The sequence below is a fragment of the Rhamphochromis longiceps genome, linkage group LG14, assembly GCF_057381845.1.
Source record: "Rhamphochromis longiceps isolate RC_006_pf linkage group LG14, R_longiceps_female_GT1.1, whole genome shotgun sequence".
Classification (NCBI taxonomy): Eukaryota; Metazoa; Chordata; class Actinopteri; order Cichliformes; family Cichlidae; genus Rhamphochromis; species Rhamphochromis longiceps.
The window spans coordinates 27,083,104-27,098,183 of NC_140570.1; the positions used below are offsets into that span (position 1 = coordinate 27,083,104).

Sequence of the window (15,080 nt, forward strand, 5' to 3'; positions counted from 1 at the left end):
TGTCCGGCAACCTTGCCTCTGTCAGTGCGCCAGGGTGGCTGTGTAGCTTGCCATCACCAGTGTGTGAATGGGTGAATGACTGAACGTGTAAAGCGCTTTGGGGTCCTTAGGGACTAGTAAAGCGCTATACAAATACAGGCCATTTACCATTTTACCATTTACTTTACAGCCATGGTTGCCCTCCATTCCAGGGACTGTTGAAGGTAATACATGATTGCTTTTATGACAACATTCTTTGTGCACAACAAACATTAAGAACATTCCAAATTAAATTTTGGCCTTTGCTATATCTATAATATGCTTTGTCTTTTTCCTTATTAGCATATTAATTTATCAGTAAATTTTGTCTCTTTCTAAAAATAGGTTGGCTTGGTGGGGATTTTCAACTGTCAGACTGATTACTAGCTAATTGTGAGAAAATACTAATAAATATAGAGACTTGCATTCTTGAAGGCAGAAACTACTTTTTTTTGTGCAGAGCTCCCGTCGATCTATTTAACATCATTAATAGGCCTGATCAAGTAGTGACCAAGACCTCTGCTGAGCTTCCTGCATGGTGCCATACACAAAAATTCGAATCACATTTATATTCTTTATTGAAAACAATAATTGATTTAATGGCCTTCAAGACAAAACTCTTAAGGAGTAATTGATACTCTTGCTAAAAATCAAACCTATTTTTTGTCATTATTAATTTATAGACAATATTTTATATAAGCTAATAATCATTAATGACTAATCTGTAAGCATATTTAATAATGATTTTAGCAACTGTGTTTCCTAGAACACATTCCTAATAAAAGAACTTCAACATATTCTACTCTATTAACAAACAAATTATATATATTAATAAAATTGTTATTATTATTTTGGTTATCATCATCATCATTATTATTATTATCGTCATTATTATTATTATTATTATTATTATTGTTGTTGTTGTTGTTGTTGTTGTTGTCCAGTGGTGAAGGTCCTGGGTTTCAGTATACTGACTGGCTGATGTCTTTCTGTGTGGAGTTTGCATAGTTTTCCTGGGCTTGTGAGGTTTCTTTCTGGGTGTTCCAACTTCCTCAAATTGTCTAAAGACTCCTGTATTTGACATAGATGTGAGTGTGAATAGCTGTCTGTCTCTTTGTGTTAGCCCTGCCATAGACTGGCAAACAACTGAGGGTGTCCTCTGCCTTTCACCCTATTACAGCTGTGATAGATCCAAAATTCCTGTCACTCCAAACTGAGTGAGCAATGAAGAAAGTGGATGGATATAAGAGCTGATTTACAGGAACAGCTGTAAAAACTTACAGGCCCTTATTGTGTTGGTCTCAGTAAACAGTCGAAGACATTTTTTAGTAACCATTTTTAGGAAACCGGACACATGTGTTATAGCTGATATTCCTAATTAAAAAAAAAAAAGATTACAACAGCAACAACAGTTATTCCATGTACCAATGAGAGTGGCCCATTGTTTTGGCTACACTTTTTTTTTGCTACAGAGAAGAAGCTATAAAACACGTCCCTCTAAGAAGCATGCATGCCAAAGGCAAGGCTCTGAGATGACAACAGTCACATTTGTTTTCCTAACACTGTTCATTTGGGTGTTGTCATGTGAGACATGGCGCAACCTGGACCTGCATGAGCATTATGAAGAAACAAAGGCCTTTGCAGCATTGTGTAAAAATGTTGCCATTCATGACAATGACAGCACAAAACTAATACAGACATGTTACAGGTGAGTAAATTACAACCTGACTGGTGATCTGTGTGTACATGGTTAGCCGGTGTGGTTTTCCCAGAAATTTGGGAGTCTAAATACCATAAATGATAATATGTTTTGATTTCAAATATGTTACAATTTCAAGTCATTAGTATATTACTGTAATTATAGGCAAAGTAACAGGCTCAGTGCTGTGTTATGATACTTTTTTTAGTTTTGCATTTCATATTTAAAAATGGTTTACCATAATTTTATCCTTCCATCTTATTTAAATGAAATTAAGTCATTTTTATGTGCCTACAAATAATGAATAAATGGAAATTCAAGCAATTTGACTGTAAATAAGTGTAATGAATTCATGAAGACTTCTAAAATGCTATTTAAAAATGTTTATAATTCTTTTCTCATTTTTTTAGGACTTCTGAAATTACTGTTGGCTCTAATAATATTTTCACACAAGAGAGGATCAAAACAGACTATACAGTTTTTGTGGATCTGCCTTTGAACTGCATGGTCTCCAATGGGTGTGTACACCTGCTTCAAGAATATAAGTACACTGTGAATGAAGATAAGGGAAGCAAGCATGTACATAAATGTAGAATTCTACAGTTCTTGGTATATTTGCTGTCCAAGACCAACTGTGTTCCCCACATGACACAGGTAACTGCCGGATTTATGATAGAAAAATAAAATGAATCCTACTGTATAAAAAATGAGATGTGAATTTAGAGCACTGAAACATTTTTGCTCATGCCAATTCAATACAAATTGTAATCCTATGTATTATCTGTAATTAGCCTTCATCCAGATATATTCTAATCATTAAAGGATACATTTAAATTACAGAAATACCAGCCCATCTGTTCTTCTGAGATCTCTGGCACATTGAACCCACATTATTACTCTTGTCCTGGTGTACCACCAGAAAAAAAATGGATTGTATATGCATCTGTAATGTGTACTTTAAGGGCAAACTCATTCTCGTTCCTGTATATAAAGACCCCAAATTCCACAATGTGTTAATATTTTAATGTTGCTGACAACAAAATGAGCCAAGAATCCTTTGAAAAACTGAAGAGCTTATGTCAAGATTAGCTGCAATAAGATATGTGTGCAATTAATATGTCAAATTGTGTGTTTTGAGATTTTCGTTTTGTCCATCTCCATTTGTTTTGTCTATGATGACGATCCAATAACAGATTATTTTTTTTATTTCATCAGCAGATGTCATCCAAGGTCTATTCAACACACTACCCAAAAGAAGTGTTTCTAACACCAGCAGGTAATAAACAAATAAATACACAAGTTCTTTAATACCGTGCCTGAACAGTTGTATAAAAAAGCGTAACTTTCTTTTCATACAGATGGCGTCAGAGTTACTGTTTACATGGGCAAAATTGTGCAGCCAACAGATTCCAGTAAATGGGTGGGCAAAATTTTTCAGGCAGCTCTGTTGCTGTTTGCAATGCACATGACAAGAATAGAAATGTCATCAAACAGAGACAGCCTGCATCATAACTGCAACTTTTCTGCATCAGTCAACATCTACCAGCCATCTCAGTGGTGTATAATACTTGCATGCTTGACCTGTGTAGTGGGGAGAACTTTTCATGTATTAATTATCTTCAAGGCAGCTCATCCTGTCATGAAATTGTTTTTTTCAACACGCTATCGATTAAATGCCCAACTTGTTGCTGTGTTGCTCATCTGGCTGACCTTTAGTATTTTTCTCCTCAATAATAACATGAAACACATGTCAAAAGACCTACTTATTGAGGGAACTGATGGATCAGCACTGAGATCCTGGGGTGTGTTAAGGCAGATAGAACTATTAGCTACTTTGTGCTGTGTGTTAGTTTCCCTTTCAAGTTTGCGACAATCCATCCTAACAAAAGTCAGTTTCTTGAGTGTCCTTTTTCATGTGCAACTGGTCACCTGCCACCAGAATTCTAGGATTCCAACAAAGTATCTCTTAATTGTCAAGATCAATAGGTTAATATGAAGGTCATTTTCAAGCATCCATCTCTCTCCACTACAGCTGTCATATGAAATGTGAAAACAAAATGAACATTTGTATTAATGCAGATCAAAGATGTATAATAAAAGCATCCATCTGTGTCCTCTTGTACGCCATTTTCCTGTTCTTTTTTTTTTTGCCTGTTTGCTCCTTGTGGAAAGAAACATTACTCAGAAGAGTGCGTAGAGCACGTCCCATTAATATTGGTCCAAGAAGTATTGCTTTTATGTTTTTTTAAACACAATTCCATTTTTTTTCACATGAATACAAATATTGTTGTTTGTATATAAACAAAGCACCATCATCAGATAAGAAAAAAGCACAATTTGATGCCAGAAACAATAATAAACAGATAGAATATCTGGCCAGTTAAAAATGAAATACTGATTAGATTACATAATCAAATGTACTTCAGAATATCACACATAATATAGAGTTAATATTAAACCAATATACCATGAAGTATTGTTTAGATTCTCAAAGAACATTTTAATTGCTTGTCTTTTACAAGTCAAATAGCAGAAGTAGAGATAGAAGTAGTTTCAGTGATGCAAAATAACAAAATAATCTTTTGAGAATGGGGAAAGTGCTCACAATCGATGGAGACATTTCTCTGATGATTGAAGAAAAACTATAAAGGTCAGCTCCGAGCACACAACTACTTCAGTGAAGGGGAGGGCAGCTCATGATGAGTATGATCACTTTGATTTTATTCACTCTGCTGGCAAGGATAAAGTCTGACAACCATACATGCAGACTGATTGGACAGACAGGATTCATGGAGTTTTCTAAAGAAGGTGATTTAATTATAGGAGGACTTTTCTCTATGTCTAGTACAAGGACACTTATAGATAATAACTACCAAGCACTTCCATACACATACTGCACAAAGTAAGTGAATATGATTAAAATAAATAAATAACAGCTGTATGTTATGCTAGTAGAATACTTCATAATGCAACCAGACCTGGCTTCTGCTGACAGAAAGCACATTTTACATGGGGCAATGGGCTTTGCGCTCCCTCAGGCATCCATACCAGGTCTTGGAGAATTCTTACTTGGTTTAAAGCCTTCTGATGAGCCACAGAGTGCATTAATTAAAGCTTTCTGGGAGGAATTCTTTGACTGCAGCTACTCTCCATCAAACACTTCTACTATGTGTACTGGTGCAGAGGACCTGCGAACAGTCTCAAATGATTACACAGATGTGGCATATTTCAGGGAAGAGAATAATGTATATAAAGCGGTGTATTCAGTAGCATATGCCCTACACACTCTACTGCAATGTCAGAATGGTTCAAATCCTACAACAGGGAAGCTTTGTGTGAACAAAAATGAGGTTCAACCTAAGTTGGTAAGTCCTAATATATCGAAATTATTTGATCTTTGTCTCTAATCATTAAATTTATTGTTGTTTTCTGTTTGTTTTCTGTTAAATTCTGACTATTTAATGATTTTATATATGACAAAATGTGCTAATTGTCTTTCTGTAGGTGCTCGAACACATTAAGTATGTGAACTTCACAACTAAGAATGGGGTCAGGGTTTTATTTGATGAATATGGGCAGTCAGTTGCCCTCTATGACTTAGTAAACTGGCAGATGAAAGAGGACGGCTCTGCTGAAATTAGTATTATTGGTCAATATGATGCCTCTTTTCCAAAGGAGGAAAGATTCAGACTAAAAGAAGATGTCATCATAGTTTGGGGAGGAAACAGTAGTGAGGTAATTTCCCTCAACACTATGGACATTTCATAGATTTAAAAATAATCTTTTCTTCACAGCAGTTTTAGAAACATTTTAATGTTATTAAGAAAACATATTTTGTGTTTCAGTATTGAGTTTTAACATGTTGAATTTTGCCGAATCAGGTTCCCAGGTCTGTCTGCAGAGAACCATGTCTGCCAGGGACTCGAAAGGCTATAAACAAGAATAAGCCTGTTTGCTGCTTTGACTGCTTTAAATGCCCCGAGGGAACAATTAGTAATCAGACAAGTGAGTAAGGATACCTATTTAAAATCAGTTCTAGTGTCCTGAATGAATATATATCAAAAACATTTAAATATTTGAACCACCGAATGTTTCAATTGATTATATATCTTGGATATACTATACTTATATTTTCTGTCATTTACATCTGTCACAGATTCTCCTGACTGTTTGCTCTGTCCACCTGAATTTTGGCCAAATGAAAACAGAGACAAGTGTCTTCCAAAACCTACTGAATACCTTTCCTACAAAGAGATCATGGGGGCACTTTTAACTGCATTTAGTTGTATTGGTGTGTTTTTAGCACTAATGATATCAGTAATATTTTTGACTCATAAAGAGACTCCTGTTGTAAGAGCAAACAACTCTGAGCTGAGCTTCCTGCTGTTATTCTCACTGAAACTGTGTTTCCTGTGTTCTCTGACGTTCATCGGGCGTCCCTCCGAGTGGTCCTGCATGCTACGACACACAGCATTTGGCATTACCTTCGTTCTCTGTATCTCTTGGGTTCTGGGGAAAACAATAGTGGTTTTAATGGCCTTCAGAGCTACACTTCCAAGCAGTAATGTCATGAAGTGGTTTGGGCCTGTACAACAGAGGCTTGAACATTGACTACTATAAAGAAAAGATCATCTTAGAGTGTGCTCTGGGTTCAGCTGTTGGATTCTGGGCTGTCCTGGGTTATATTGGACTTCTTGCTATCTTGTGTTTTATACTTGCTTTTCTTGCTAGAAAACTGCCAGATAGCTTTAATGAGGCCAAACTGATCACTTTCAGTATGCTGATATTCTGTGCAGTATGGATCACATTTATCCCTGCATATGTCAGCTCTCCAGGGAAATTCACTGTAGCTGTGGAAATATTTGCCATTCTGGCATCAAGTTTTGGTTTGTTGGTGTGCATTTTTGTTCCAAAATGTTATATAATCATATTTAGGACAGAACAAAATTCTAAAAAGCATTTGATGGGAAAAATACCACTAAGAACGATGTAATTTGTAATTTATTTGGTCCTGGTGTATGAATCATAGAAATAATTTCACTGTATCTGTGTAGTCTGTTTTAATTTTTTTAGCTGTGAGATGCTGAATAAACTGAAAACATAGATTAAAGGTTTTTTTCCTCTTTTCTGTTTATCCGGGAGGCTGTTGAGTAAAGGAATATAAAATTCGAACTTAACTACTACATATATTTGACACAAGCTTCATTTGTAATATGTTTCAAACCTTCTTTGATACATTTTCACACAGAGTGTGTGAATGTGTGTGTGAATGGGTGAATGACTGAATATAGTGTAAAGCGCTTTGGGGTCCTTAGGGAATAACTAAACCACTATACAAATACAGGCCATTTACCATTTACCAGAGAAGCTTTTTCCAATGTTCTTTCTTTTTTTTTATTATGTTCTTTTTCAGTGAGAATGTAATAATTTAGATGGTTTAGCGGTTTGTTTTCTTTAGCTATTTGTTACCCTTTGTTTATTGGCACATTCTTCTGTATTTTAACTTTACAGCCTGCAAAGAAAATATCTAAATCATCTTTAAAAACAAATAAACTGCCTAAAAATTCTACTTGTTTTGTCAAATCTTACTTAAAAATGCCATTATTGCAGGGCAGAATTACCCCCTTGTGCAGTTCTGGGGCGTACTAGTGTTACTTGAAAAGTAATTAATTATATTATATATATTACTTTACGAAGTTATGAAGTATCATAATATATATATTATACATATTCCACTCTCGCCCCTGTGGGCAGTCTCTCCTTTAAGCTCAGGTCCTCTGCCAGAGGCCTGGGAGCTTGAGGGTCCTGCACAGTATCTTAGCTGTTCCTAGGACTGAACTCTTCTGGACAGAGATCTCGGATGTTGTTCGGTATCGCTATGTCTAGCACCACGGCCGTCTTCTTCTGCTTGTCTACCACTACAACATCCGGTTGGTTAGTCACCACCATCTTATCTGTCTGTATCTGGAAGTCCCACACGAACTTAGTTCGGTCATTCTCAACCACCCTTGGGATTGTCTCCCATTCTGACCTCGGGACTCTAGGCCATACTCAGCACAGACGTCTTATACTATGTTACTAAAATTAGCTACATCTAAATCAGGTTGGGATTTTAACTGCTCCCTTCACATTTTCAGGCAAATAGAGCTAGCACTGCTTAGTGAGATTTTGAATTGCATTTCATATTGAAGGCGTGACATGCTTTTTGTATGTATTTAGTAGAATTGTTGTTGAGATTTGGCTATATAAATAATTTGGCTATATTTTCAAAGCAATAAAAATAGTTAAATTCCTAAAAACTTTACTTTGTTTTAGTAAAGACCAATGTTCCGTCTAATTTTTCATGTGTCGGAGCGAACACACAAACTCCCTAAGCGGTCCCTTGGACCACTGTGAGCAACATTAGACGAGAGCACTGTGGTCACGCCAGCATCGACTCCATCCATGGTTTATTAAGATAATCAAATTACAGCATTTACATTTATGTTAGACTACTTTTAATTAACTGCTTTATCCCACTTACAATGAAAATTAAAAAAGAAAATCTTGTTCATGACCTGTGTAGTATGTTAACACTATTGGAAGTAAAAACAACTTGAACTCCAATTTTGAAAACACAAATTTCTTTCTTTCTTTCTTTCTTTCTTTCTTTCTTTCTTTCTTTCTTTCTTTCTTTCTTTCTTAATAAAGCTCTGACTTGTATTATGAGTATGAGTCTGTGGTCTGGGAGAGAGTCCTGTAACTCTCTGTCTGCAAAATACAGTATATAATGACCAGTGCTGGGCAATTAATTATATGGTTACTTCTTTAAAAGAGTAACTGAGTTATGCAAACAACAAAGTTTTTTGCAGCTGTTTACCTAAAAATGCAGCCAAGGCGTTTTTTTAAATAAACATTTCAAACTATTTACAGAACAATCAGCTGTTCTGCATTAAATTTGATGCCACATAAATTATTTGTGCCACTCCAAAAAATAATTTCTGTCCACTATGAGATAAAGGAGAACAACAGCCTGATACCTGCAGGCCTGACAACAGGAGATGTATCACTCCTGTAAAACCTGTAACATTCAGCAATGGCCTCATTGTTCTGACACACACAGCAAAACTATTGACTACACTACACACTAACTACACAAGATTTACGCTAAACGTCGAAAATCTCTCACATCTCAAAACACCGCCGTCACTCCTAAAACTTCCCCCCTTCCTAAACAACTAAATGCCATGTTGCCATATCATTTTTTGATTGGTCGACATGGTACTTTTTTCGACGAATAGGAATGGGTGGGGTTTTTAGTTTTGTCTTTGCTCACAGGCAGAGAGTGCTTTTGAGCGTTTTCCTTATAAAATGCCGTTTTTACCATTTCTTCCCGCAGTAAATATAAACAATGATAGTATTCAGGAAGAAAACCAAACATTGCATATATTTTTATCACAACTCTGGTTTTACGTGGCCTATCAACACAATTTAAAAACTGGTACAAAGTCCACACTTTTTCCGTCAATTGTTCCGTCTGTCCTGCTCACATCTCCAATGGTTGTACACGTTGTCATTAACGTGGCTTCACTCCACATCAGCCACGACAGTTTGCTAGCTAAAACACTGGTGTCGGCACGTAAGGGCGCTGTCATAGCCTGTCAACGATGTTGATTAGCTGCGTATATACGAATGTGAATCGCATTATTGGCTGGACTATGGGATTGGGGGGCATCGTTCTAATCCCATACGGGAGCAGCCAGTCACTCACTGACTAACACTGCAAAACAGAATTGTTAAAGTATTAATTTTAATTTCAATTCAGGTTAGATTTTTTTCTGTGCGCAACACAGATTTTCTGTGAGCAGAGACCATGCCAGCAGTGCGCAATTGCGCACTGCTGGCACAGCTTAGAGGGAACATTGGTGAAGACATAGTCTATCCTTTGTTAAGCACAACCTGCAAAATTGAAACAATTATTAATAACTTTAACCTCAGATAATCCCAGTTTCATGTAAAATGATGATCTGAGATGTTCAGGTAATATAATGTATACTTTATTAATCCCCGTGGGGAAATTGCTTCAGTTTAAGACATTGCAGATATCCCTACAATAGACCCTACAATTATTATTGTAGGGTCTACCTTATAATACAAAGTGCCATGAGGTGACTGTTGTTGTGATTTAGCACTGTATAAATGAAACTGAATAAAATTGAATAGATACTTAGTTACTATTCAGTACATTATTTGCATTTGACACTCTTTGAATTATCAGTGTGTTGAATAAACTGCTTTATCTGTAGGGAATTGATTACATGTGGACATGTCTGTTACGTTACATGCAGCACTGGATATGTGAACCTTCTTTTGAGCAGTCACCTTTTCTTGTTGTGCTCAGATTGCTGCCTTGGGATATTTGCCTTTGTCCAGCTCATTATAAAAGCTCTAGCCTCATTTGATTTTAGAAGTGCAGTGTAAACATGCAGAGAACTGTTTTTGTTTTTCTTTCCATACAGTACTTGAGCATAGTTTCTGGCTGTGAGCTGCTTGGCAAATTTAACATGCCAAGTTTGTTTGAGCAGGGTGACATAATGATCGGTGGGATTTTTCCAGTTTTTAACAAAGAGGTCAGCAGCACTTATACTTTTGAGAGTGAGCCTCCTGGAGTGAATTGTGCAGTGTAAGTCTTGATACATTAGACTTCTCCATACATGCTTCTTTACGCTTGCATCTTTAATGTTATGTTACATAGAATTGTTCAGCAGCAATTCTATAATTGTGATTTTTTGTAATGACACATTTTAGGTTTGACCTACGAGCTTTTCGATGGACACAGGCGATGATGTTTGCTGTTGCAGAAATAAACAATGATCCTGCTTTCCTTCCAAATATATCTCTTGGTTATAGGATCCTTAACTCATGCTCATCTCCTACTAACACTTTACGTGCTGCACTAACACTAGCTAGCAGACCACAGGGGATAAAAGCTACTGCTTGTTCTCCAACAATATCTTCAGTCATAGCAGAGGCAGGATCATCTCAGTCCTTAGCTGTCGCTGGAACTCTTGGACCATTTCAAGTGCCAATAGTAAGAGATAAAGTTGTTTATTAAGCGATGTTAAGGCTTTGTTATGCTTTATTAGGCAATTTCTTAGAATATTTTCATCACATTTTGTTGGTGTTGCTTTTTTCTTCCACTACAGATAAGTTACTTCTCAACGTGTGCTTGTCTGAGTGACAGAACTAAATATCCTACATTTTTTAGAACAATCCCCAGCGACTACTTCCAGGCAAAGGCATTGGCTGCACTGGTCAAACATTTTGGATGGCAGTGGATTGGAGCCATACAGTCAGATAATGATTATGGACGTAATGCAATTCTTGCTTTTAAGCAGGAGGTTGAAAAGCTTGGGGTTTGCATTGCTTTTGTTGGGTCAGTTCTACGTACATATACAAGGGATAAAATTCTAGACGCTGTAGAAATGATTAAACAGTCAACTGTCAAAGTAATTCTAGCTTTTGCTCCTGAGGGTGACTTTTCTCCTTTGATGAAGGAAGTAGTAAAACAAAACATTACAGGGATCCAGTGGCTTGGTAGTGAGGCTTGGATAACAGCACCTCAGCCCTCCACACCTGAAATATACACAGCTTTTGGTGGCGCCCTGGGATTTGTAATGCAGAAGATGGCTATTCCTAAACTTAAACACTTTCTTACAAGTAATAGTCCTTATAAAGATCCACATGCACCTTTTGTGAAGGAGTTCTGGCAGATAATGGTGGGCTGCACACCTGTTTTGCCAGGGGTACATGCAGATACTGAGGACACAACCAAAAGATGTACAGGCAATGAAACATTAATGAATTCTGAGCATGTTTTCTTCAATGTCACAGAGCTCAGAGTGACCTATAATGTCTATAAAGCAGTTTATGCTATTGCACATGCTCTGCATCAGCTGGTATTTTGCCAACCAGTTGGAGCAAAAACAGTAAATCCATGTTTGAATCTTTCAGAAATTCAGCCCAAGGAGGTGAGAAATAATCAACTGAAAATTTTCTGAATTATTAGATAAATTATAATAATAATTAATAATAATAATAATAATAATTAGTCATTTATAAACTTATAAAAATCTAATGAATAATCACTCTGTTTTTTCAGGTCAGTAATAGCTTGCAAAAAGTGAATTTCATAAATCAGTTTGGAGATAAGGTGTTTTTTGATGAGAATGGCGATCCTCCTGCTTCTTATGAAATTATTAACTGGCAGTTGACAAATGGAAAAGTGCAACATGTGACACTTGGTAATTTTACATCTGCTGCAAATGGTGATTACAAGCTCAGCATTGAAGAGGAGAAAGTAGTGTGGAGGACAGGAAAAATGGTAATTATACTGTAATTTTCCATTGCAGTATTGAATTTGACAACTGTATGTTCTCCTGAATGTTAATGTGACATGTCTTTTGCCACAGGTCCCCACATCGGTGTGTTCTAATGGTTGTCCAGCAGGAACCAGGAAAGCTCAAATTAAGGGAAAACCTATATGTTGTTTTGACTGTGTTCCCTGTGCTGAGGGAACTATAGCCAACTCAACAGGTATACTATACCGCCCCCCAGTCCCACTCATCCTGCCAAAAAGAAGGAAACAAAAGACATAGTGTGATGTACTCAGTGTTTGTTTATGTTTCAGGTTTAAAAAAATATATGCACATCTAGATACACAACACAGCCTTTCTATTTATTCTCAACAGGTGCAGCAGACTGCACACCTTGTCCAAAGGAATACTGGTCCAATGAGAGAAAAGATGATTGCATTCCTAGAACAATTGAGTTCCTGAAATATCATGAGCCTATGGGAATAGCTCTAACACTTGTATCCCTGTTAGGGGCCTCTCTCTCCTTGGCGACAATGGTGGTTTTTATCAACTACAGAGAAACTCCTGTGATAAAAGCCAGCAACTTTGAGCTGAGCTCTTTCTTATTGTTTTCTCTTTTTCTGTGTTTTCTCTGTCCTCTCACTTTTCTTGGTCAACCAACAGTCTGGACATGCATGCTGCGTCACACCGCTTTTGGTGTGACATTTGCTCTTTGCATTTCCTGTGTCTTGGGAAAAACCATTGTTGTTGTCACAGCCTTCAAAGCCACATTTCCTGGCAACAAAGTTGCTGGAAAGTTTGGTCACGCACAACAAAGAATTATTGTTTGCTCCTGCACTTTGATTCAAATAGTAATATGTGTGTTGTGGCTGACTTTAAGCCCACCTTACCCACATAAGTTGTTTACATACAGCAATAGAATGATTGCTCTGGAATGTAACACAGGCTCTGAGTTTGCTTTTTATGCAGTGTTGGGATACATAGGGATCCTTGCAATCATTTGTTTGATCCTGGCATTTATGGCAAGAAAACTTCCTGATAATTTCAATGAAGCCAAATTGATCACATTCAGCCTGCTGATATTCTGTGCTGTGTGGATTACCTTCATCCCAGCATACATCAGCTCTCCTGGAAAGTTCACTGTAGCTGTAGAAATATTTGCAATTTTGTCTTCAGCTTTTGGCTTATTAATTTGTACTTTTGCACCCAAGTGTTACATAATAATTCTTAAGCCAGAAAAAAATACCAAGAAACATGTTATAGGAAAAAGTATTAAGTAAAAAAATATATAATTCCTTAATTTTAAAACACCAGTTTTATGTTTCTAAATGCAAGTTGTATGGGCGCTGGAGCTTATCCCAGCCATCATAGGGCAAGCCAGGGGGATAATTTCCAGGTGGGTTAGGGGGTTACGACCCCCCCCCAATAATCGGACCCAACCAATGTAACCCCCCCCCCCCCAATAAAGTTATGTATCGTTTTGCATAAATAGGCTGTTGATTTTCTTTACTCATTTCAGGTATCACCAGCAAAATAGTTGCATGTTGAATCATCTGGGAATTTACCCAGATTTATTTATTTATTTATTCAGACAGAGATCTTGACCTCCCCAATGTTCAGCACAAAATTATGCCAATGGGGCAAGAGGAGGGGTACACCCTGGACAGACTGCCAGTCTTTTGGAAGGCTAACACATAGGCACGTGGCTGCATGTGGTCTTTGGACTGTGGGCAGAAGCCAAAGTACGTGGACAGAACCCATGTAAACACGGGGAGAACATGCGAACTCCACACAGAAAGGTCCCAGCCAGACATTGGTGTCAAACAGTGCTAACCACCATGCCATCATGCTGCCTTTGAAATATATGTATATTTCAATAATAGATATTGAGCCACTTAATATTGTAAATACTTTATGTACAAAATTACAGTACACTGCAAAACATTAAATATGCTGCAGAAAGAAATGGATGTGAGTAATTATTTGCATACCTGTATACAGTGTCAATCTATTTACATTTTATTTTCACACAACATTTAGGGAGCTTCAGTTGGATGTTTACACAGTTTAAATAATGATGGCTGGCAGAAGGAACTTTAATGACTTTTCTGTTTTACTCTTCCAGTGGCTGTTCTCATTTTTACTTAGAAAATGCCCATTTAAAAATTTTCCAGCTGCCTATAGAGCTACTATTAATGGAGGACCTACAGCTAAATTCAGAATGACAGAAAGAATAGGAAAAAGCTTTATTCAATTAGATTCATAGAATTTGTTTGAGGTTCAGTGCAATTACAGACAGATCTAACTATTTTAACAGGCAGAGATCATTTGGAAGAACTGAACATGTATTATTGTAGGGTCTACCTTGAGGTGTTGTTATGATTTGGTACTGTAAAACGTATTTTTCGGACCATAAGGTGCACTGTCGATGAACGGGTCTGTTTTCATACATAACGTGCACGGATTATAAGGCGCATTAAGCAAAACAAAACAGTCAGCTCAATCAAATTTTACGTGACTCATTCTTATTGCTTCCTCCACTTCTGTACCATTGATTTGAATTCTCTCGCAGCTGCTGTATTCCCATGTTTTTGCAGTATATTAATGACTAACCTCATATTGTGGATGGATTATCACAGTTGTTCTCGTGACTGAAGTTTGGTCCGTTTACAGCATCCTGCCATGCGATTGCATTTGTCCCTCACCATCTGGAACACTCACATTAACTTTTATCGAGTGGAAAAAAAGCTAGCATTCATCCTCCAGCTTCACTGTGTTTATGTTATGCTAACATAGCTGTGTCGCAAGCGATCACATAGCACATCATTATATACCAGCTAGTCCAACTTCAGTAACCCTACAAACGTCACTGCTGTTTAGTTTTCTGTCTTCATTTATGTTGGAAGTGATAGCAGAGCTGTACCTTCTAATCTCTCAGTCAGAACATAGTATATCATGTTTAGGTTGAAGCTAGCGAGCTAACTTCTAACTGAAATTTAATAAATTCT

General features: G+C 37.0%; 2 protein-coding genes and 1 pseudogene across 2 annotated transcripts; all 3 read left to right on the forward strand.

The window, feature by feature from the left end:
- The first annotated feature begins 3,098 nt into the window (after positions 1-3,098).
- Positions 3,099-3,713, forward strand: LOC146654223 (uncharacterized). The gene has a single exon (XM_085429300.1). It carries the CDS (start codon positions 3,099-3,101, stop codon positions 3,711-3,713), a length of 615 nt encoding a protein of 204 aa, XP_085285426.1.
- Positions 3,714-4,683: 970 nt separating this feature from the next.
- Positions 4,684-6,710, forward strand: LOC146654224 (extracellular calcium-sensing receptor-like; annotated as a pseudogene).
- Positions 6,711-10,251: 3,541 nt separating this feature from the next.
- Positions 10,252-13,352, forward strand: LOC146654225 (extracellular calcium-sensing receptor-like). The gene is made up of 6 exons (XM_085429301.1): positions 10,252-10,379; positions 10,505-10,787; positions 10,903-11,727; positions 11,859-12,080; positions 12,169-12,292; positions 12,448-13,352. The coding sequence occupies exons 1-6, from the start codon at positions 10,261-10,263 to the stop codon at positions 13,350-13,352; spliced, it is 2,478 nt and encodes an 825-aa protein (XP_085285427.1). The 5' UTR covers positions 10,252-10,260.
- Positions 13,353-15,080: the final 1,728 nt, after the last annotated feature.